The sequence below is a fragment of the Lethenteron reissneri genome, chromosome 11 (assembly GCF_015708825.2).
Source record: "Lethenteron reissneri isolate LAM-NWPU_2019-01 chromosome 11, ASM1570882v1, whole genome shotgun sequence".
Classification (NCBI taxonomy): domain Eukaryota; kingdom Metazoa; phylum Chordata; class Hyperoartia; order Petromyzontiformes; family Petromyzontidae; genus Lethenteron; species Lethenteron reissneri.
Window position 1 is genome coordinate 4995187 of NC_083789.1, and position 24336 is coordinate 5019522.

At 49.3% G+C, this 24336-nt stretch overlaps 1 protein-coding gene across 1 annotated transcript in view; it reads right to left on the reverse strand.

Moving 5' to 3' along the window:
• Nucleotides 1-1271: 1271 nt before the first annotated feature.
• LOC133341309 (serine/threonine-protein kinase D3-like) overlaps nt 1272-24336 on the reverse strand; it is a 44087-nt gene continuing 21022 nt past the window's right edge. Inside the window, exons 2-18 of the mRNA XM_061549828.1 lie at nt 22794-22932; nt 21746-21877; nt 20959-21071; nt 17991-18198; nt 17504-17581; nt 16898-17096; nt 16569-16692; nt 15523-15600; nt 14117-14528; nt 12836-12888; nt 12095-12167; nt 10910-11016; nt 10394-10555; nt 9391-9489; nt 8877-9147; nt 8164-8249; nt 1272-7128 (exon numbers count right to left, since the gene is read on the reverse strand). Of these exons, the coding sequence (XP_061405812.1) occupies nt 6916-7128; nt 8164-8249; nt 8877-9147; nt 9391-9489; nt 10394-10555; nt 10910-11016; nt 12095-12167; nt 12836-12888; nt 14117-14528; nt 15523-15600; nt 16569-16692; nt 16898-17096; nt 17504-17581; nt 17991-18198; nt 20959-21071; nt 21746-21877; nt 22794-22932 (2547 nt within the window). The 3' untranslated portion in view covers nt 1272-6915. The remainder of the gene's footprint in view (nt 7129-8163; nt 8250-8876; nt 9148-9390; nt 9490-10393; nt 10556-10909; nt 11017-12094; nt 12168-12835; nt 12889-14116; nt 14529-15522; nt 15601-16568; nt 16693-16897; nt 17097-17503; nt 17582-17990; nt 18199-20958; nt 21072-21745; nt 21878-22793; nt 22933-24336) is intronic.

Sequence of the window (24336 nt, forward strand, 5' to 3'; positions counted from 1 at the left end):
TGACAATATTTTTTAAGAGACGGATTATTAACGCCGTCATGTTTTACACGGCTGCCAGAGGTTAATGTCATGTCTGAGAAGTTCACTGGAAAATGGGGAGAATTCTAAAAAAAAAAAGTCTGAGAGTCTGAACAACAACAAAACGAGACAATGTAGAGTTCCGAAAAATAAATTCGATAAAATGTGGACAAATTTTCGATATAAAGGCTTTCGTGACTGCAGGGATTCATCTTCTTGGTTCTTTCAGTAAAGTCACGTAGAAGGGAAATAATAAAATAATAAAAATCAAACATAATAAAATACAATTCTCACGACGTTTCGGCCACAACGCAAGCAGCCGTCCCTCAGGTGAAGAAACGACAGCGTCTGACGCTGTCTTTCCGACAGACCTGTCCTTCACCTGAGGACGGCTGCTTGCGTTGCGGCCGAAACGTGGCCGAAACGTCGTGAAAATTTTATTTTATTGTTTTATTTTTATTATTTTATTATTTCCCTTCTACGTGACTTTACCGAAAGAACCAAGAAGATGTGGACAAAAGTTGAAGAATATTCTTAGGTGTTTTCGGTAAAGTCACGTAGGAGCGTTGATTTAAAAAGTTGAAGGCACGCACGACTCCAAGTTTCCCTCCGTTAGGTGACGATACAGAAACGTCTGCAACGATGAGCGGGGTTCGTTCCTGGGATGAAATCCCGAGGACATCGATGATACTTGTTTTTCTCTTTTCCCCCGGTCTCGTTTTTTTTGCAAATTGCGTGTGAATATGTTGAATAACGGATCAATAATCGACTCTCACACGCGCGCGGTCCAATGCGTGCAGATGCGAGCGTAAGAATCGGTTTCAATGGATTAGGCGACATATCGCCACATCCTAAACTAAACTTTTTTATTTTACCAGGTAAGGCCCACGGAGCTAAATAGCTCTTTTTCAGAAGCGACCTGGCCACACGTAATGACAGCTCAACGAAGCGGCTTATCATCACGTGGGAAATTTATAGCAGCCAAATACTCTAAACACGTTTCCAAATGTGGAGGGTAAAAACCCGGAAGACCCGGAGAAAAATCCACACGACCACGGGGAGAGAGACACGCAAACTCCAAATATACCGACCGTCAGGGTCTCTCTGGCTCGAACTCACGACCTCGTGTACACCAGGCGAGGTAGTTAACATTTCCTAGCCACCGCGGCGCCCAACGATAACAAGCTCGACTCGATGGTGTTTCTGCGATGACGGAGCGTTGATTAAAACACACGAGGGCTGCCCATTTTGACCACGATTCACATTCCATACACTTTATTACAATAATCGACAAGAAGACTACTCTCACATTTTTACACTAACACAACTCTAAATAAGATGCAGGTGGCACAAACAAACAAAAAAATGGACGGTCGTTTTTGGCAATGGTTTATACATGTAGATTGCACAGGTATTAAAAGAGCTTATAGGTACAATTCTAATTTTCTTTAAACAACAAAAAATAACCACGGATCATCATCCTGCCATGTATTCCCACAACAGCAGTATTGCATAAATAGATGTACACGTGTGTCAACACAGCTCCCAGGTAAGCGTAGGTGCCTTTAAGCAGCCGACTTGACATTTGGCAACAAAAAAAACTCGGCGGTGGGTCGACGGGTAGTAATCGAGCACCACGCGAGCTCCATCCCTCCAGGCAGCATTGCTCTTGGCGTGGGGTGACGGCTTCCTCAACACGCGGCACGAGAGGGACATCACAACGAGCTGCTTATCACGCCGCGCGCGAATAATTCCCCCCAGTTAATCCTGCCCCACCATCAGAAATGTTACTGCCCACAACTCTTTTCCACACTTCCCCCCCAACCACTAACATTCTCCTACCCCCCCCCCCCCTCCTTTCCCCCGTCTAGTTCCACGGCTGGGGATCACGCGATGATTCTGCTCGGATTCGCCGATCACAGAGACGATGTCTACCCACGGTCTCTATGTATTTGTGGTGTTTAAACAAATATAAATAATCTTTTTTTTAAATCTCCTGGCTTAACCAGACGATGTTTGCGTGTAAAGTCGGGGTGTGTAACAAACAAACATTTTTAATATTGCTTCTCATTTCACCGAAAAATGTCAGGCTTTATAATGTCATAGTTGTGGTTTGATTAAGAGCGTAAACAATTCCATTATCTCATGGCTTCTCAAATTCCAGTCCAGCCGACCAACCATAACGCGGCCATTCATGTTTACCAATCATCAGACGCGTGCAATGTGCACGACACGATTTATCATTCACTTATCTTTTTTAAAAAAAAGCCTAAACGAGTACGCAGAGAGGGTGTCACAAATCCCACTTGCTGTACTTCCATCTCCTGTCCATCTCACGTTTGGCAAGTTTGACAGTTTCACAAATCTCTATGCCGCGAAACCAAAAGCCTCGCCTCCACAGCGCCGCGCGACAAATTAACAACAAGAGCCGGCCATGCCGGGCAGTGAATACGCGGTGCTTTGGACACTTTTGGTCCCTACAACGTTTGTAAAAGTAAAAAAATGTTAAGACGCAATCCACAAATACCATTGCGGTTAAGTGGTTGCGTTGTAAGGCGGCTTAGCGCTTACGAACACGGCGTCCCGAGTTCGATTCCCGCTCAAGCCCAACACCTGATTATTTGAACCGGTCCTGGGCCCCCGTAAGGTCGACTCAGCCTCAAATGAGTACCTGGTGCGGTGTGTAAAACATCGCCACTAGGGAGACAAAGGCGGTCGGGCGTGGTTTTGGCTTCCCACCCTCTCGTGCCGGCCTTCACAAGTCCTCGCCAACAGCACTTTCCGCCCCAACAGTCGATTAAGCCTATACGGGGGGGGGGGGGGGGGGGAGATCTTTTATCTTTGTTGAATAGCCCTCCGAATCTGTTTGTGGGTTATACAGCAATGCTGTTCGGCACGGTGTACGACGTTCCGCTTCCAGCACGTGGCACTTCATGCCGAACAGCACGCGCTGTGCAGCCCGACAAACGCGCCGCCAGGGAGAGAGCAGCAAATCCGTGAAGCTTCATTGCCCCCAAGTGGATTCCGAGAGCATTGTTCGCATTTTTACCGAACAGCGACCACGAGGAACGCGTTAACCACCCGCACCCCATGTTTTCTTAAAAGGTCATTTAGTTATGGCTAAGGCCGACCAACTTTTGTTCGCACATTGAACCGAAACAAGTATTTGGCACGTCTCTATAAAACTGGTTCAAAATTATGTTTCTTGTTGTTGTAATACTAAGCATATCTTTTGAAAATGTAAAGCAAAACAAAAAAATATCCCTCCGTTTTCCATATTAAGGAAAACTTTTTTTTTGGTTCATAGCTATAGATCAATAACGATCTCACGCCGGGTGCGGTGCTGGGTTTTTTTGCAAGCAGCACATCCCCCCCCCAACCCCCCTCAACAAATTTGGCTTCTTTGGTGAACCGTCGCGAATTTTCGGAGGTGAGGATCGATCCATCGCCAACTTGGGTCGACAATTTGTGTTTTAGCGATGGACGAGTCGGTGAAGCCCTGTGGAATTTTAGGTGGAAATTTAAAAGTTTGCGGATTTCATCCGAGTCATTCTCTTCATCTGGTCCACTAGAGCAAGCCAAGCAGCCACACGGTCTTAGTTATTAAACGTTGCTGTGAGGGGCGTGCAATTTTCACCCCCCCCACCCACCCTCCTCAAAATTATCCGATCAGCCAATCGGCGAACATGATACATCTTTTATTATAAATATATATAACCGATTACCAGCTTTGCTCAATGCATTTGCAGTCTCTTCTTCCTCTTTCATACAGCTGATGTAGATGCAGAGCAACGACGAGAATTTCACATTCGGGCGGTGAAGCCAGATAACCGCATCAGGAGCAGCGGAGTAGTGTATCGCTGCAATGTCTCCTTCCTGTTCGTGGATCTGGGCGTTGCGTCGTTAAACGGTCCGTCCTGGATGACCACAGGTCACACACTGGAGAATGAACTTGATAACATCTTTTTCTATTTATAGCCAATTACAGTAGAACCTCGGAGATCGAACGCCACCGAACTCGAACAATTCGGTGATCGAACTAAATTTTCGACCATTTTTTGCCCCGGACATCGAACAAAAATTATTCGGAGGTTGAACAACTGGAAAGAACCAGTTTGGGCCGAGACGCGTAGCCAGGGTCGACCGAGACAAAGGCGAATGACCCAGTTTACGCGTAGCTCTCGCTCAGTGCAGACCCGCAAAACATCGTTCCGTTAACTTTTTCGTTAATTTCATTTATTTTAGTGTTTTTTTTGTGTTTATCCATACACAATGGCTCCTGAAAAGGTTAGTAGCAGTGATAAGCCAAAAAGGAAGGTTTCGTTTTTATGGAGGGGGACTCCCCTTCCAAGCAACACTGACACCTCCTCCTCCTCCCCTCCTCAACACCTTCCACTCAAGCCATCCACTCTCCTTACTACAGGTAAAGTGAAGTTCAATGTTCATTTATTCTATTAATTATAACTGTGTTTCTTGTTTTTTGTATGCTTTTATGTACTGTACTGTATTTTAACATTGTAAACTTTGTGTAAAAATGGCCCATAATAGGAGCATCCTTGGGTGGGGAACCAATTAAAGCTATTTCCATTCATTCTTATGGGGAAAATTGATTCGGTGTTCGAACAAATCGGTGTTCGAACGAATTAAGTTCGATCTCCGAGGTACCACTGTGCCAGGTTTTGTCAACGCACTGCAGGCTCTTGAGATCGTCACTAAAGTATCTCGGCCCGAGTCCTCGTCGAGACTTTGCCAATGTCATCACCGTCCGTCCGCGCTTAGGCGAGGGGGCGTCGTAGCCACCGCCATCGTCACGATCGCCCGTCGATGACGAACACTGTCGTCATCATCGGAGTCACCGTAGTCACCGTCAATTTTGGTAACAAACTTAACACGGGGATCGATAGCAAGCAATTAGTTACCGGCACAAAACATTCACAGAGAAACCACATCGCTCACGGGGGGGGGGGGGCAGGTGTTTAACCGGCGCTGTTTCACACCGGCTTCACGTTACTAAAAAGGCCGCATCGCACGGTGGAATGTAAAAAGTATTTTTTTAAAAATTAAAATGCACGTGTTGCCACTTGTCCCAAAGTCCCTTTTTATTTTGTACAAGACGCAGCTTGGCAAAACAGTAGCCAAATGCAGAGTTTGTTAAGCTATCAAATAGTTTAAAGTAAAGAAAGTAATTAAGGAGTATTTTATATATGCGCGCATTGTGTTAAGATCAAAGGTTTGTGCTCATTAAGCCGTTAGTTTAAGTGGAAATAAAGAGTGCATCTTAAATTAATTCATTTACAGTTAATTGCTTTCGCATCAGAACAGCCGCAGTCTCCCACTACACACGCCGCCGCACAGCTAAACTTTTACAGTTAAACAACAAAGAAATCGGGGAAAAGTTCAAGTGCATGAGTTAAGAACTACATATCAGAAGATGTTGAGTATTTCTTTTTTTACAAATTGGAAAATATATCTTTAAGAACATGCCGTGAAACCTGTAACAGATACATTGCATCGACAAATAGCGTGAGAATACGCGTGCTTCACAGAGCCCTTCACTGCTCCGTCACGACTCTCAACGGCAAAGACGGACGATGGCAGAAGCTCGCTCTGCCCGATCATTGTGCCAAGCCCGGTGCTATGCCCAGCCACAAGAGTCGTCGCCAGCCTCACCAAGTACTTGGCTGAGTGCAGGGGTCACAGCAACGAAGCAGGTCCCTTAAAAGAGAGCCGCAATACGGCTTACCGGAGCCCGCAGGGCTTGCGGGGGGACCCCTGGTCCAGAGTGTATCGTGACTTCACAGTAGCAGAGTTTTGTTTTATTATTTGGCACCGCTTTCTCTGCACACTCGCTGGGTGTCCGCCGAACGCTGCCGTTCAAGCTTTGGTCCCTTCTCACTCTTTAGTTGCTGTGGCTTTCCCGAACGATTTTGGGGTCTCTCCCCTGCACATCGGTCGGATGCAACGGGTAGTCCGAATGAAAGAACGACTTACTAAAACGGGGTCACACGGACTCCTCTCATCTTTCCATCGCACCCAAAAAACCCATCTGCCGTTGGCCCAAATCACGCAGGGGGCACTTTTAAAAAGACGGTGCTGCAAAACTCCGCCAACGCAACCACAGCAAAGAGACATTTGAACGACAAGACGAGAACATTGCAGACTCCGCTTCCGACCCGCATGGATCTGCTACCCTAATGGCACAGATTAAGTGCGCGTGTGCTCCGCGGACTGACTGTGCGCACGCACCGTGACTTCGGCCCCCCCCCCCCCCTCTTGCAGCAGAGGAGCGTTCTCACTCCCAATTTTCATTTCGCATTGTCACTTGCTCATCCACGGAAGCGTCACCGAGTGTCCAGCCTCTGCATTATCTGGAGGCACTAGCATAGAGGATGTATGGCTCATTCCTTTTTTTGGTTTTTAAGGAGTGTTTTAGTATTGCGGGATAGGAAAAATGGAGTACCCGGAGAAGAAAAACCACCATTGCATTCGACAAAGGGATGGCACTCCAAGGTCCACACAGATGGGTATTGTTATCTTCTTGACCACCTACCCAGCCCAGCGGGAACGGAAGTCCCACAAGTCTACTGTCCACGACAATTCTGCAGGACACAATACCAACCAACTCCCACTCCCCCTCCGAAGCGCTGGACTGCACACACACGAGGTCTTCAGCCATCCTTCGTTTTCTGCCGAAGGTTCCTTGCCTTTCGACGGCAGGCAGCCAGGCCCTTACCGGTCGTCCGCGACCCGCAAAAGACCTCTCCCGATCCGCTACCTGGCGATTGATCGGTCTCCTGTCCGTCCGTGTCTATCGTCCCATCCGTCGGGCGATCACAGCTTGCCCGCCCATCCGTGCCCGTGTCAGACAATCGGCAGGGCGACATTGAGAAGGGCGCCTCACAGCACGGTGACCCTGCTGCTGAGGCCCGCGAGGTCGGGGTCGTCGAGGTCGGAGTCGGCCTGGCTGGGCCCCGGGATGAGGTGCTGCGGATAGGCGAGCTGGCGCTCGCGCGCGTACTGCTCCCAGCGCGCGTCGTCACTCCCGTGCGTCAGGTAGCGCTCGCCGTACTTTGTCTCGAGCTCGCGCAGGTCCAGCCACGTTTGGAAATCCTGAGGGGTCGGAGGAGGAGGGGGGGGCGCCACAGTGGCGAGATGTTAACTACCTTGCCTGGTACGCAAGAGGTCGTGGGTTTGATCCCGACCATGACGCCTGTGTATTTGGAGTTTGAATGTCTCTCTCCCCGTGGATTCTTCATGTCCTCGGGTTTTCCCCTCCGCATTTAGAAAGACGCGTTTAGACCATTTGGCTGCTATAAATTTCCACTTGATAAGCCACTTGGTTGAGCTATCATTTGTGGCCAGGTCGCTTCTGAAAAAGAGCTATGTAGCTCAGTGGGCCTTACCTGGTCAAATAAAAAACTGTTTAGTTCTAGTTTAGACGGAGGGACAAGAGAGGCAAGGACATTTGGTTTCAGTACCATTATTATTCTAGCATGTCAGGCTACCACGAAGGGGCTGGCTGTGTTCGTGCCTTGTAAGCCAGATGGAACATCTCCAAGGAGTGTACTGCAGAACTGGCCAATGGAGGCAAGGGGAGGTAGATCCTGTCAAGTGCCAGGGTGGGTGCCAATTAACACGGAGCACACACTTCAACATTCAGATCAGGGGTGTCCTCAAACAAGTTGACGTAAGCCATGGCACCTGGATATCACATGGTACGTAATTGTCAGAAGTCACACACGTGCGTGTGTAGTGTAGTGGTTAGACAACTGCACTATGAACCCAGCAGAGACCCGAGTTCGATTCCCGCTCATGACCAACACCAGTGACGATTATCTGAATCGGTCCTGGGCCTCCCCTAGGTCAACTCAGCCTCAAATGAGTACTTGGTGTTGTGTAAACATCGCCACTGGGGAGACAAAGGCGGCCGGGCGTGGTGCTGGTCACCCACCCCTTCGTGTGCCGTGCTGGCCTTCATAGGTGCTCGGTAACAGCACTTGTCCCAACAGTCTGTTAAGGCTATGGGTGGGGGGGGGATCTTTGTCTCTGTTTGTACCCAACTAGACACTGGGAAGGGATGCTGTTCGCTGGCATGGATTACGGAGCGTGCAGCTGGCGAATGAACGGAGGCCCCATCCAGCGTACCTGAAGCCAAGGATGGCTGAGTGACTTGTCCACGCTGTAGCGCTTGCGCATCTTCACCTGCAGCAGGTTGTTGATGAGGTCGATGGCTGCAACGGGAAAGCGGAAGCCAACAAACAATGCGATGAGTTTCTCCCGGAGGCGGTACGCTTTCATTTTGATTATGTTTCTAAACCCTACCCGTCAAAACTGCACCGACTCGCGCGGTGGACTTGGCCGCCGCATCAACGCGGGCGGCGTGAACACGCGTCACCGCCTGTGTAAGATGTCGTGGAATCGCCGTGGCCACCCTGTGGCTACGTATGGTGTGAAAGAAGTTCAACATGCATGCATACAGACTAGACTGGGCCACTTCGTGTGGCCCATACTGGGAATATGCAAAGAAGTGGCGGACGGCGATTGTTGCTATCGTTGCGTGCGTGCGTGCGTGGGTGGGTACGTGTGCATACTGAACTAAAAGTAAACTTTTGATGTTACCAAGTAAGGCCCACTGAGCTATACAGCTCTTTTTCAGAAGCGATCCGGGTACAAATGATACCTCAACCAAGTGCCTTACCACGTGGAAATGTACAGCTGCCAAATAACCTAAACGTGTGATGTTGATTCTAAATGTGGAGGAAAAATCTAAGGACCCGCAGAAAAATCCGCTCGACCACGGCGAGGGAACCCACGGCCTCCCGCGTAACGAGCGGCACAGCACGGCGTTATCCAAGTACCGTCAACGGACGTCTCTCGCCAGGGGTTGGCCGGGTACATGAAGGCGGCGTTCTGGATCTGCTCGTTGATGTCCTCGTCCTCGTTGAAGGGGAAGGTGCCGCTGAGGCTCACGTAGACGATGACGCCCACCGACCACATGTCGAGCGAGCGGTTGTAGCCCTGCTTGCTGCGCAGCACCTCGGGAGCCAGGTAGGCCGGCGTGCCCACCACGGAGCGGCGGAACGACTTCTCGCCGATGATGCGCGCGAAGCCGAAGTCGCAGAGCTTCACCTGCCGGCACGGAATGAGGAGCAGGGGGGAGGAGGAGGAGCAGGAGGAAAAGGAGTAGGAGAAGCAGCAGCAGGAGGAAGAGGAGGAGAAGCAGCAGCAGGAGCAGGAGGAAGAGGAGGAGAAGCAGCAGGAGCAGCAGGAAGAGGATGATACGTGTGTACAACAACACCCAGCTCAAATGAGGCCCAGTTGCCATGTGCGCCGCTGTGAGAGGGCGGTGGGGTGCATGAAGAGATGGCTCACCTGCGGGAAGGGTTCAGGGGAAGCCAGCAGCACGTTCTCCGGCTTCAGGTCGCAGTGGACGATGTGCTTGGAGTGCAGGTGCTTCAGCGCAATGAGGATCTTTTGCACAGAATGAACAAATAAACGGTCGACAACTCATCGATCCGGCTAGTAAAAAAACATCGAGGGGTGGGAGTCAGAAAAAACTTGATAAAGTTTTAAGGACATCCATGGTAGCTTCATTGGAACACTGTACAATCAACTTTTTTATCGGTGAACTTAATTCATTCGCTCCATGAGATTGTATAGGTTATAAAATTATTCTATTCCATTATGATACCCTTCAGCTTTATACATTAATGAGAATAATTTCCAGGTTGGGTAAATAGGGCAGTGGATTGGGCGAGGCTGAGACTGCATGAGGAAAACACAGATTAAGCAACTGCTTTTTGCACGTGCCTGCACATTTGTGTGTGGGAAGCGGTGGCGCAGCGGATAACGCACTACGCTACGAATCAGGAGACCCGCGCTCGACTCTCGCTCACAATCAACACCGGTGTCGGTTATCTAAACCTGTCCTGGGCCTCCCCTAAGTCGACTCAGCCTCCAATGAGTACCTGGTGCGATGTGTAAACAACATCACCACTAAAGAGACAAAGGTGGCAGGGCCGTGGTGCTGGCCATACACACCCCTTCGTGTGCCATGCCGGCCTTCACAGGTGCTCCTCGCTAACAGCATTTGCCCCCTCTAGTTGGGGCACAGCGCCCCACCCCTTCTCCTTCTTTCTCCCCACCCCCGATAAATGGCTGGTTGCGTGGGGACGGTTCTCTGCAACCGTTGACTCTCAGACTTGCGATTTGTTCAACCATAAAGGGGGGGGGGCCTGGCACTTTGCAGCAACAACAACAAAAAACAGCACTTGCCCCAAAAGTCTGTCAAGGCTATACGGGGGGGGGGGGGGATCTTTGCCTCTTGTCTTGTGCGTGAGTGACAGCTCCACGCGAGCGCAACGGCGAGGCACACCTGCGACACGAGGAACTTGGTGTTGCGCTCGGGCAGACGTCCGTGCTCGCTCGACAGGATCATCTCGAGCATGTCCCCGTGCAGCTTCTCCATGACCACGAAGACGCGCTCCAGCGTCTCAAACATGCTCTGCAGGTACACCACGCCCGGGTGGTGCAGCCTCTGTTGCGGTCGGAACAAAACACGCGACGTTGATATATATATATATTTTATTCAAATCAAGTTGGGTTCGGTTTCAGTTCAGTTGATTTTGAAGTACCCTCTCTTTATCAAGTAAAGAGAGCTGATACAGCAATCGTGCTGTGACGGTTCCACCTGAAGACGGAAGCTTGTGTTGCCTCCGAAACGTCGTGATTTATTATTCTATTTCTATTATTACATCTATTAATTTTATTTTTATTTTTTACCTACGTGACTTTACCGAAAAAGCCTAAGAGTATGAATCCTTGCAGTCACGAAAGCTTCAAATCTAGAATTAATGCCACCTTATTTCTAATCTACCACCTCGTTCCTCACCTGCAGGATGGCCACCTCGTTCCTCAACTGGCTCTCCTCCTTCGTCGGGAAGCGAAGCTTGTCGATGATCTTGATTGCGACGTCGCGGCCCGTCTTGCGGTGTTTACCTGGCGGATTTGAGGCAACAAATCAGTCGGCGGGCCAAACGACACACGCGGCAGGTTCACCGTTGCAGGTCGCAATGGTGAACCTTGCACCCCCGATTAAGTTGTCCTTTCCCCGCACATCCAATTAGCACGGTTGGCTACATACGGTGCGAAAAGAAGTTCAACATACATACACCCAGAATTCGGAGCTCGCGACTGAGCGAGCAGATGACACTCAAGGTGTGCAGATGAGATGTAACACGCGCGACTTGTGTTGTGGTCACGGTGACATGGATGGACCAAGACGAGATCGCCCTGAAACATGCCCGATCTTGTCGGATCTCTCAGTAAGTTGGCTTCAGGCCTGTTCGTTAGTTAGTTACTTGGGTGACAGCAGGCTGCCTGGGAATAGCAGCTGCTGTAGCAGAGCAATAGATTCATAGATCTGTCTGTACGGAATGCGGTGGGGGCGCGATCCGGACACCCCGGTTTCCTCGCGCAAGCCAAACACACGTTGCCAAAAATGGAATTGGGCCAATGTTCAGTGGAGGACTGTTGTGAACAAAAAAAATTATCTTGAGACTCTTTTGAGTAGAAAAGGGAATTCTTATTTATTATAAATAAGTACATTATTTATTATAAATAAGTGCATTATTTATTATAAATAACGGGCACTTTTATTATGGATGTTTGATCGTGACAATAATTACAATGGACATTGGGATGACTCGCAGAGTTGGGGGAGGGGGGGGATGTTGACTGACCCGGCAGGTAAAACATGAAGCAGATAAAATATAAACATGATGGTGAGTAGAGATGTAAAGAGTGAAGAATGAAGGGAGGTCAAATGTAATTCATCTAAAGTGAACGCACAGAGGGGGTTACTTGGCTGCCCGCGGCGATAATGAAAGTGACCGTCACAGCAAGTGACAAGAACGCGCTCTTTTTCAAGACCGCTCGAAGCAGTGCGCCCCCAACGCTAAAAATCAACAACGCCCGCTTTAAATAGAACAAAAAGCGAAACGGAACAAGGCAATAGCTGACTGCTGCGGTGTGGAGAAAAGGGGAGGTGTTTTGGGGCTAAAAGCAGAGGCCTTACCCCCGTACACGATGCCAAATTGGCCCGATCCCAGCACCTCGTCTGGGAAAATCTGATAGATGCTGCCAATGTCCTGCGCACCAACAAAGCAGAGTTAGACACAGGCACGCGGATAGATAACAACAGAGACAAAGATCCCAACACCCCCCACCCCCCCAGAGCCTTTACACCCCCCACCCCCCTCCCCCCCAGAGCCTTTAGTGGCATCTGCTTTTAGCGAGCAGCTCCGATTAGCAGGGTTGGCTACGTATGGTGTAAAAGAAGTTGAACATAGGTACAAACAAACTAAAAGGATGCTGGCAATGCACGAGCAGGTGTGGCCAAACATCAAACCCAGCCGTGTTTGGAACTGCAGTGCTAATGTTTACACACCACAAAAGCCACTCATTTTGTGGTTGAGTCGACCTAGGGGAGGCCAGGACTGGGTCTGATGACTGACGTCACGTCAGTCATGGTCGGAAAACAAACGGAGGTCATCCAGTTCGGGGTGCCAACTACTATTCGTTCATCGTTTGTACGGTGGGTATTCTACTTATTATTTTTGACATGAATAAATTATCATTTTTGACGTGTAGACATTTTTTTTAAGGCCAGTGGATTGACTGTTGTGGATTCATATTTTAAAGTGGACTTCTGTAAGTATTGGAGGTTGCCGCCACCCCCCCCCCCCCCCCCCCACCGCCATGATGCACATAGACGTGCCGACTCTGACGCGATAGTTAGCGTGGCACCGTCACTCACCACGTTCTCCTGTATCTGACAGTTTGACATGGAGAAGCTGACGCAAACTTCCTCTGTTGCGTCAAAAACACAAAAAAATTGCCATTACTTCACTCGTTGTCAGACACGTAAATAAAATCACGTGTCTCTGTATTGCACAGTCAGGCCTGTCAGGCTTGAACGTACTTCTGAAACTATTCAAACATTTTTATTTTACAGGGTACAACTCAATGAGCTATAATAGCTCTTTTTGAGAGACCTGGTCACCAAAGACAGTTCTAGATTTGAAGCTTTCGTGACTGCAAGGATTCATACTATTAGGTTTTTTCGGTAAAGTCACGTAGATAAAAAATAAATAATAAAAATAAAATAGAAATAATAGAAATAAAATTATAAATCACGACGTTTTGGAGGCAACACAGGGCTTGTCTCTTGGAATCTTGCCTCACTTGATACAGTAAATTTAGCTGTGACGGTCCCACCTGATGATGGAGACTTGTGTTGCCTCCGAAACGTCGTGATTTATCATTTTATTTCTATTATTTCTATTATTTTATTTTTATTATTCACAAAAGACAGCTCAACGAAGTGGCTTACCACGTGGAAATTTACAGCGGCCAAATACTCTTAAGCGCACGTTTCTAAATGTGGAGGGGAAAAACCGAAGGGCACGGCGAAAAATCCATGTGACCACGGGGAGAGAGACACGCGCAAACTCCAAATATACAGCGGGCGTCAGGGCCGGGGTCGAACCCACAGCTATGTTGCTAAGTTGGTAGAGAAACAGAGCGTGCCTGTAATTCAAACATTTTGGGAGGCAAAGGCTGTGGATTAGGACGTGGAGTTAGGAGGTCTCTCACCAGTCCACGGAGTTGCAATATGGCCACGAGATTGTTCTCACGTGTTTGGGCAATTTGTTTACCTTTCTTGGACTCTGCCATGTTTTTGTTCTGCTTGTTGGCGTAACGCTCTTACCCCGTGCCCCTAATGGACATCTGTGAAAAAGAGCTTCACAGCTCGGTATGAATATTCTGATTTAGGTGGGTTCGTAAACCTGTCTATGCAGACCTTTAAACGTTATTGGCTCGAATGCATGGTGGGTTTTTTCTTTTCCCTACACATGAAACGCTTCTTAAGAAGCAACTGGCAAAACATGCTCTTGCCAGACCCTCCTGAAAACAAGTCTGCAGCACAACTTAAAAAACCTAAGCAGTAGCCCTAACGAGTATTGTTCTGTCACTACGCAGCCTTCAACTCCCCCCCCCCTACATCCCCCACCCCCACCCCCGCCCCGCCGCTCACTCTTCTTCTCGCTGCGCTGGTTGTGCCCAGCGGCGCCGGCCACCCCGGCCTGCGACGTCACGGGCATGAGGGCCTGGCGGATCGCCATCTCCCACGCGAGCGCCACCTCCGCTCCGACTCCCGTCCCCGCCTGCGGCTGCCCGGAGCTCTGGCCAAGCCCCTGCCACTGCACCCGGCTCTGCCCTTGCTCCGGTCCCTGCTGCGCGGCATTGGCGGCTGCGGCGTTGGCTGCGGCGTTGGCAGCGGCATTGGCTGCGGCGTTGGCAGCGGGGGCCGGGAGCGCGTCCTTCTCGCCGACGTAGTAGACGGTGCTCTCCGTGTGCAGCTCGAAGCAGTGCGGCGTGTTGTGCGCTCCGGGCAGCGCGTAGCTCTGGGCCACTTCGATCTGCAGCACCTCGGAGAGTGGGATTTTCTGCGGGGGAAGAGGAAGGGCGTTGGGGAGGGGAAGTAAAGAATTTAATTTAACCGGTGGGGAATAGGCGATCGCCGTGTCAGCACGATTTGGAGCCAAGATGGGCAGTTCTACAAATTAGTCAACCTCACGGGAAAAACATTTAAAAATCATCGTAAATAATACTTAGAGAGTATGATATGTTGCACGTCATTTTATCTGTAGTTTGAGAAGATTTCTTGTTTATGAAATAGCTTGTATAAACAGAATTCCTTTTTGTGCTCACATAACATAAAAATATGCTTTAGTCATTGTACTATTGTCATTCCAAAACCACATTATTGTTCATATGTAGTCCAAGAGCCACAGCAGAATTCAGTTCCACTAGAGGTGGCAAATATTTACCGATAACCTGTTTCTATATGCAGACATATAAAAGTGCACTAAGTGACAATGTACTTATTATTGCATAATTCAATTCATGAAGATTTAAAGATTATTGGTACAATTCAAGTTTTGTGATCTCACGTATCAATAAGTGAAGCATTTAGGGCACGTGGACTATTGATCCCTATTCCACAGTACATCGAACTAACTTCTAACTTTTTATTTTACCAGGTAAGGCTCTTTTTCAAAAGCGAAGTGGCCACAAATGATAGCTCAACGAAGTGGCTTATCACGTGGGAATTTAATCACATCCAAATACTCTAAATGCATGTTTCTAAATGTGGAGGGAAAAACCGGAGTACCTGCAGAAAAATCCACATGACCACAGGGAAGAACATGCAAACTCCAAATATACATTTTGATTTAAAGCTTTCGTGACTGCAGGGATTCATATTCTTGTTTTTTTCGGTAAAGTCACGTAGAAGGGAAATAATACAATAATATAATTATAAAACAATAAATAAAAATAAAAAATATACAGGCGTCGTCAGGGTCGGGATCGAACCCACGACCCCCTGCATACCGAGCAAAGGAGTTAACATCCTTCCATATGCTGCCCTCTCTCTACCTTGTAGTACTTGCTGCCAGATTCTGACTGGAAGAGCGTGATGCACTTGCAGTCCAGCCGCCAGAAGTGCCTCTTCCTCTGTGGAGATTAATAACAACAAATCAGAACAATTTACACAAAGACAAAGATCCTCCCCGTATTGGCCATAAAAGACTGTTGGGGAAAGCGCTGTTAGCGAGCACCTGTGAAGCCGGGCACGGCACACGAGGGGGTGGTTGGCAAACATCATGCCTGGCTGTCTGCCTACCCAATGCTGATGTTTAAACACCGCAACAGGTACTCATTTAAGGTCGAGTCGCCCTACGGGGAGGCTCAGGACCGGTTTGAGCGGTAGTGTAGTGGTTAGCACACTGCTCGACAAACCCGGCGACTGGAGATCGATTCACGCTCCGAACCAATATCAGACAATTCACACAGAAACGCAAAGATCCCACATACATCCAAACAGTCTGTTGGCAACAAGAGCTGATAGCAAGCACCTGTTTAATCTGGTACAGCCCATGTGGAGTCGTGTGGCCAGCACAACATTCGTCTGCCTTCATCTCCCCAGTGCTGATGTTCATGCGCCGCACCCAGCACTCATCATCAGCCATGATCAATCCACTTCTGGTTGTAGGCCACCCTAAGCTGCCACCACCTCTCACAGTCCTGAAAAGCAATAAATCCACCTAGCAACTACACGCAATCTGATTTACAGCCAAGGTACACATCTAAAAATGTGATTCTCTCATATTCAACCCATCAATTTAACTTCTAAAGCAGTCAAACGTTTAGCCCATGCCTCCTCTGGGGGGTAATCAAAACATCGCGTGCCCATGAGCTATATAACTCAAGTACGCATTGGAGTTTCAAATTTTCCATTGTATTTGTCAGCTTGTTTCGGCTGGTATTTTAGGCACGATCTTAAATTCTCGGGGCAGATTTAACTCTTATAATAAATGAACACTGCTCAGACCGAACAACGCAAGCACGGTCGAAGGGATGGGGCTGGTGGGGCAGGACGGCCGCGGGTCATGCGCCACAGGGCAAGCACCGGTCTGCCTCACCATGTTGTCCTTGTCGGTGAAGTGAACCATCAATCCTTCCTGGAGCACCGCGCTATTCTTCCACGACGTTTGCTTGAATTTCTGAGAGACGCGCATCAGCGGGATGTTGTTGCTGATGGTCAGCCTGTAAGGGGGGCGCGACAGGTGAAGAGATGTAGCGGTAATGTCATCAACATATACAGGTCCCTGGTATGGAGCGTGAATAATTCACGTTGCGTTTGCTGGATTTGCGTCTTCAACAAACAGTGTAGCTTCTGTGAATTGTTGCAAAACTGAGAGGTGGGACGAGTAGGTGGGCGAGCGAGCGGGTGAGCGAGCGGGCGGCTCACGCAATGGGTTTCATGAGGTCTTCGTCGCCGTCTGCGTCCATGTCGGCCATGTGGGCGTCCGAGATCAGGAAGCGCGCAGCAGGCACGGACGAGAGCGAGGAGTCGTCCATGTCCTCCTCGGGGTAGGAGCCCGAGGCGTCGCCTGTACTACCGTCGTCGTCGCCGCTCTCCTCCATCACCACATCCGGACTCGACGGCTCTGCACACGCGCCAACACAAAGAATCCCCCCATCCCTATATGGCCTACACAGACCGGTGGGGCACGTGCCACTGGCGAGCGTCCGCGAAGACTTGCTCGGCACAAGAGAGGGGGGCAAATGTGGCCAGAGCCACCATCTCACACCGCACCAGGTACTCATTTGTAAGGCGAAGATGACATGAGGAGAGGCCCACGACCAGTTTAGATAGCACTTGTCACGGATTTTAACAATTTCTCGAAAACAAACTCAGAACGCTGGATTCTGAGCGTAGTGCGATGACGGCTACAATGCTGCTCTCTCTTGCACTCACACACACTCACACACACACGTGTGGACCACAGTTCAATCCCCACACCCGAGGGCATCGACTCAGCCACAACCACCAGGCGCTACATAGAACCCTCACCTCCGTTCCCTTCCCCATCTCCAAGGCAGTCGTTGCGCACTTTGTCAACACACCGCTTGTGACAGTTGAATTTGCAATCTGCAGGCGATGGGGTCAACGCGCACACACGACCAAGCACACGTGCGACCTCGTCAAAACTGTGCAGTTACCGACTTGTGTGAACTCTGACATATCAACCGAAATCTATGATTGTTAAATGTCAATCAACGTTGGGAAGGATAAAACAATGAGCCAGGCTATACATAGAATTAAAACAAATCAACAAGTGAATTAATTATCCAGGACCATCTTTGCATCAGAATCACAAAATTTGTTTAGAGTGGAGGAACCCGTTAAGCTATAATCGGTCGTTATTGACTGCAACGTGGTTCGAGATCAAAAGAAAAAAGCTGTTAAAAAAAGGAAGCAACGAACAAACGAGTGAGCAGACGAATTACACTCACGATCCAGAGCAACATCACAGCAGACACAGCGCCCCCTCTCTGACCTTTGCATTGTACGCCCTGCCGAAAGAGGCCCTTGAGCAGCCGCTTGCAGGACTGGCAGACGGTGGGGCGCGTGTAGGAGTGCACCTCGAACGTGTGCGGCACCTTCACCTTGGTGGCCACCACCCGGTCCACCCACACGGGGCGGCCACTCCACGACGGGGGCCGCTTGCCCCCCCACAGCGGCGACGGAGATTCCGGAGCAGCCTTCTGCGCCCGTCACCCGCCGTCGACATTGTTACAGCGCGTTGCGACGTCGAGGGCCCTCGACGACTCGCTCCGGCCACGTGCCAGAGGTCGCAAACGGGTTTTGATTCCTTGCCCGTACCCGTACCCAGCCGCACCAGGGTCGCAATTGGGTACCCGTACCCGTACCCGGCCGGGTACGGGTACCCGTTCCCTACCCGTATCCGTACCCTACCCGAAATGAGTGACAAACGGTTACTCACCAGTGACTCACGGCCTACCCGTACCCGGCCGCACCAGGGTCGCAAACGGGTACCCGTACCCGTACCCAGCCGGGTACGGGTAGCCGGGTATCGGGTAGAGTACGGGTATCGGGCACCCGGTTGCGACCTCTGCCATGCGCTCCCCCCGGCGGTGGCAGCCGGTCAGTCGCCCCTGCTCATCGCTCGCCTAGCGCGACTGTTCCCGCGAATTTTAAACCGTCACTCCGCTTGGCACAGCAATCTCATCTGCTATGTCACGGATCACTTTCGACTACACACACTCCTGTATTTGTCACATGCACAGTACTCATATATTGTACTCATGTGTACACGTTTCTCTAGATTCATGTGGGTTCGGTTTGTGCGAATCCACGTGTATGCGTCGAACCTATTCTACCCAAAATTCGCTTTGCGATGCAGTTTGAATTCACTCAGATGAGCGCTATTCGGTCGGATGTGGGACAACATTGTGTGTGTGTACTGTGTGTATACTGCGCGTGTACTGTGCGTTCAATGTGTACTGTGTGTGCCACTCGACAGACAGAGGTCTCGTTCAGTTTCGCTTTGTGCGCCCTTTTCTTGGAATGCATCTACCGCATAAAGCGAGGGAAAGCTGCACTTACGTTTATGTAATACAAGCGTATTGCATTTGTAACATAGATGTACTTAAAATAAACGAATCTAACTGAAGAGGCAGAATTCTGCCAAATATCCTAATGCAGGACAGTCCTGGACTGAAGGTGAAGACCTTTTTTTGCCAGTTTCGAAGGATGCAAAAATAGGAATAAGTTTTACCCTTTCTGGAAATAAAACAGGTGTGTTCAAAGACCAAATAAAAACAATTTTCAAGGAATCATGTCCGCATTGACCACACACAGTACTCGTGGTGAACATGCAAACAAAAACACGCTCAGATAATATATCTGACTGGCCCACACCAGAAACAGCCTTGCTTAGGGCCTAATCTCAGTTTCGAAAGTGTAAAACCTATTCTTATTTTTTCCTAATTAGGGTGAAGCTTTGTATTGTAAATAAATGACAAGTAAACGATTTCCTTTCGAAAGGTCCTCATAGGAAAAGGATGAGACGGTAATCAGAACAGCTTGAGGTCAACAGAGTTTAGGTTAAACAATCAAAAGTATGGCATGATAAATTCCTGCGTTTAGATTTTTTATAAACTGAACACGTGATCCTAGGCAACACATATTCAATGTGGCCACCTATACTGAACACGTTTAAAATCATACATACAGGAAAAACCCGTGACCAAATCACCCAGAATACTCCCAAGATCATCCGATCTCGATAGCTAAGCAGGGCTTAAACCTGGATAAATAGTAGTCTGACAGCAGGGGGGGTGATGTCTCAACTTATTTTCTTACGCACTGTACGTAGCCAACCTTGCTAATCGAGATCATTCTTCCATGGGTGAAGTCATACTGCTTATAATTTAAGTTGTACCCTAGTGTTCAAATAACAGGTAGAATTCTAACCCCGTGGTCTAAATCCTATCTTGCACGAACCACTGTACACCTCCACAGGGTATCGTGCCGTTTAAAAAGCAGCTCGCCCTCTCGATGCGACGGTGGTCGGCGCCTTCTCGCGAAGGCAAGCGAGTGTTAGTGTGGGGGGTAAAAGGGTCGCGATTACCTTGGCGAGATCAGCGAGGCAGAGGGAAGGGCAGGAAGCCCCGCAGGCAGAGTGCAAGACTAGAGGGCAGGAGGGCAGCGAGGTGAGGCGGGGCAGGCGACAACACGGGGGGTGGGGGGCAGACACAGCTGAGAGGCAGCACAGAGAGCGGGAGGAACAGGAGACCCATGCGGATCCGGCGTGAAGACGGAGCGGAGTGAAAGACGACAGCGGGCCGACCGGCTGACGGCGTGTCAAGTCGCAGAAGCCGAAACAAAAAAAAGGGGTGTTTAAAATAAACTCGGCTCCAACTGTGGCAACTTCAACCGGCATAGATTATGAACCAGCCGAAAGCGACGTTGGTTGGAACAAGATGATAAAAAAATATGTATTAATATAAATCGAATCAAAACAAAATCTGCCGCAAATTTAATCCGGTTCCAAAGTACGCGGTATAAAACGTAAGCAGCATGGCGTGAACTTAGATAGACGCTTGCGCACGCCACGCTAATACACGTCCACTCTCTTGAAGAAAAGTTAACTTCGGACTCGCTGCTCTATACTCAGCCCCGGACGGATAAATAAAACCAAATCCAACAAATTTCCCATGAAAACACCTAAGCAGCGGGGTTTGTGGGTCATTACTGAAACACATCCTACTATTATTATCATCCCTTCTAGTGACATGTCCTGCCGGAATCAATACAATATCTGTAACCTGCATTTGTCAGCTTGTGTTCCATTTCACCGTGTTTCGAATCCATGCGTCACAGTGGGGAATGTTCAACAATTCGAAACTTTCTTTTGTACGCTCGGATGTTGACGATTGGCAGGATAAACCAGCGGGCTCTTCATTACCACAGACATCGACTCACACCGCGTATCGGCTTACCGGGCAGATGTCCTCTCGGCTCGGCGAGATGTTGGATGGGTGTCGCTTGCGAACGCCGCTGCAGTTGTTTGGGATCTTGAAGGCGCAGCGTTTGTGGTAGTTGAGACCACAGCCTGCGGGCAAAGCGGTTGTCAATATGGGCAAAACTGAAATAATGACACAAACACGGATGTACACACTTACGTACAGGGGTTAAAATGCATTACATTGCCTGCAACCAAATCACTGCAAAATGCATAAGATCTTGTCAGAATTGAGAAGCTAAGCTGCGTTAAGTCTGATAAATACTTGGATGGAAGACTGCCAGAAAATACTAGGTCCTGCAGGCCAAGGCTGCATTGTGGCCAACAGATGGAAATGATCTGTGCGGAGCTTTTCTCGAAACAGGTTTCAACCTTACATGGGTCAATCAGCAAAATAAATACTTGCTTGACAAAAAATACTGCCATTCCGCCAGATGTCATTGGTAAGTGCTCTCAGACTTTTAAGATCAAAGATCAAGATGTCACGATGGCCGAAACCGTTGATGCCACCACACCTCACCAAGGCTTTCTACCCCGACACCAGATCCTTCCGCAGCTGTCACACAGTAAGACACGCGACCTCCAAGGGTCTGCTCCAACGGCACCATGCGTTCTCAGGGTCTTTCCCTTCGGTCGCCGGACTCGCGAGGACCGTTCCAACGGCCATTCTCCGTAACCGTCCGCTGCCCCCAACTCTGTCGCGGCCCTGTGAGACGGCCGGCGAAGCGACCGAAGCCTCCTAGTCGAAACGGGCCGTGAGTCACCTTCGCACTTGAGGCCCTGCCGCACGAGGCCCCACAGCATCTCGCCGCAGTAGTCGCAGAACGTGGGCGACTTGTACGAGTGCACGAAGAGAGCGTGCGGCCGGATCTGGATGTCTTCAAGTGTCGCCGAGGCTGGGACAGAAACGAGGGGGGGGGGGGGGGGGGGGAAGGGGTCGCGCAAAAACAACCGCAAGCGGCGTCACCTGATGCGTCACGCTTAGCTCGGGTCAAAATTCAAGGTCGCCAAATAACTCCAGGACGAGTCGAGCGATATTATTAAGTCGCGACGTGACGAACCGTCGGTTAAAATGAGATGCTCATGGTACACGTATGGAGTCGTGCGCACGAGAAAACATTATTTTAAAATTGATCAATGGTTCTAGTTTTTTTATAATAATATATGTTGCATACACGCATGCCACAGCGGTTAGCGCAATGTATTATATTATCAACCCGCCGGCACGTCTAACATCAGTGGAAATTATCCTACCCGGTGGTGGGCCTACCCCGTAGGTAGACTTAGTCTTCATGTGTACCTGGTTCGTTGTACAAAAACTGCCTCCATGCACTCTACCAGCCTTAATAGGTGCTCGATTACAGCACCTGCCCCACGGTCTGTACGGTTATATAGAATGCTGAGTTAAAGCTTTCTTGACTGCAGGGATTCATCTTCTTGGATCTTTCGGTAAAGTCACGTAGAAGGGAAATAATAAAATAATTACCGAAAGAACCAAGAAGATTTATAGAATGCATTTGTGTGTGTGTGTGTAGTCCAGCTCTTCTTTGACTCTGCCTCATGTAAATATTCCTTCAAACCAGTTTGTTTCCCCGCATCTTTTCTTGAGCTGGACCTCACGGTCAAGACATATGGAGCCACACTGATGTTGCGATTGGCCTTGTTATCGTGGGTGTGTACGCGTGCATGTCTTAACAAGTGCACGCGATCATCACTCTTCCCAACGGTCTGAATGGCTATGGGGGGGCGGAACTCTTCTTTGTCTTTGTGTGTGAACAGAGAGGTGAGACCGGCACGCGCGCACACACACACCTGATAAGACCACCTCGATAAGGTCGCCTTCCTGTACGCTGTCGCTCGGCGTGAGCAGCTGCAGGATGTTGTCCGACTGCAGGTTGTGTCGGAAGAGAAGGATCTTGTCGTACATCCCGAAGAAGCCGCACTCTGGGAACTGCCGCATGCACAGCAACAACACGGATCTTTCATACGGCCTTCAACGGACTGCGAGGGGGCCAGTAGTACCATGAGCGGTTAAGGTCGTCACAGCCCACAAGGCGGTGTGGTCGGCAGCATGCCCCGGCCAACTTTGTCTCCCGAGTGCCGACGTTTACACACAGAACCAGGTACTCATTCGAAGCAGAGTTGACCTCGGCAGAGGCCCAGGACCGATTCACGTTAGCCAGCGGCCGGGAATCGAACTCGGGTTGCCAGGTTCGAAAAACGCAGTACACTAAGCGATGCATGACCGCCGCATCGAAACGTTGCTCTGTATATGCCGCGTGTAAAACTACTGCACCATCACAGGCAGCAGAGCGGTGCAAGCCTGGAATCTAACAATTGAGACAAGGGGCGGTGAATCACACAGGTTTGTGAAAGTAAAGACTCCCGATATAATGCCGTGTAAGCGACCACTAGATGACATTACATCAAACTGATTATATATTGAACCCGTCTGTGCAGAGCTTTGAGCGTTATGCCTTCTTAAGAGTAATGGGGTTTCCCCCCCGATTATTCTAGTTACCTCCCAGATTAAGCCAAACAGCCATTAATGTAACTGGCCAAAAATTCCAATGTGGGATCTTCCTGAAAACAAGAAAGCCTTGAGACTCACCGAGCCTGTGGAATAAATACAGGGTATTATAAAGAACCGGCTTGATACGAAAACTTTAAACACACATCGCTTAATAATTAATGCAACGCAATGAATTACAGTCAAGGGCTTTGAACCACAATGTTTGGCATGTTGTTCTGTGTAGTTTTATTACTCACAACCTAGAACTTGGCATGAACCCAACCACCCACTTCTACCATCACAACACCGTTCTACTCTTTCCAGATGTGAACACGGCCGCACGAATATACCGACTGAGGCATTCTGCTGAAACGCAATAAATTATTCTCGAATAAACGATGTCCAACTACAAGGGCAGCGGATTCTCTGTTCGTGTATTTTCTCAGTATTCTGGATTGACCTGTGTTAGATGAAAACAAGCTTGATCAAGAACACAGTTCCTCAAAAAAGTCAGTTATTGCTTGCTCAGATGAGCATTCAGGGTGTTGCTCAAGCCCTCCTTGCAGCCGTGAGTCAGGGCGCCGCAGTGGGGTGATGTTCAACTACCTCGCCTGGTATGCAGGAGGTCGTGGGTTCGATCCCGACTCTGACGCCTGCTGTATATTTAGAGTCCGCGTGTCTCTCTCCCTGTGGTCGCGTGGATTTTTCTCCGGGTCCTCCCGTTGTTCATTTGGCTGCTATAAATTCACACGTGAAAGGCCACTTTCTTTGAGCTATAATTTTTTGACAGCCGAGCCGCGTCTGAAAAAGAGCTATATAGCTCAGTGGCCCTTACCTGGTGGC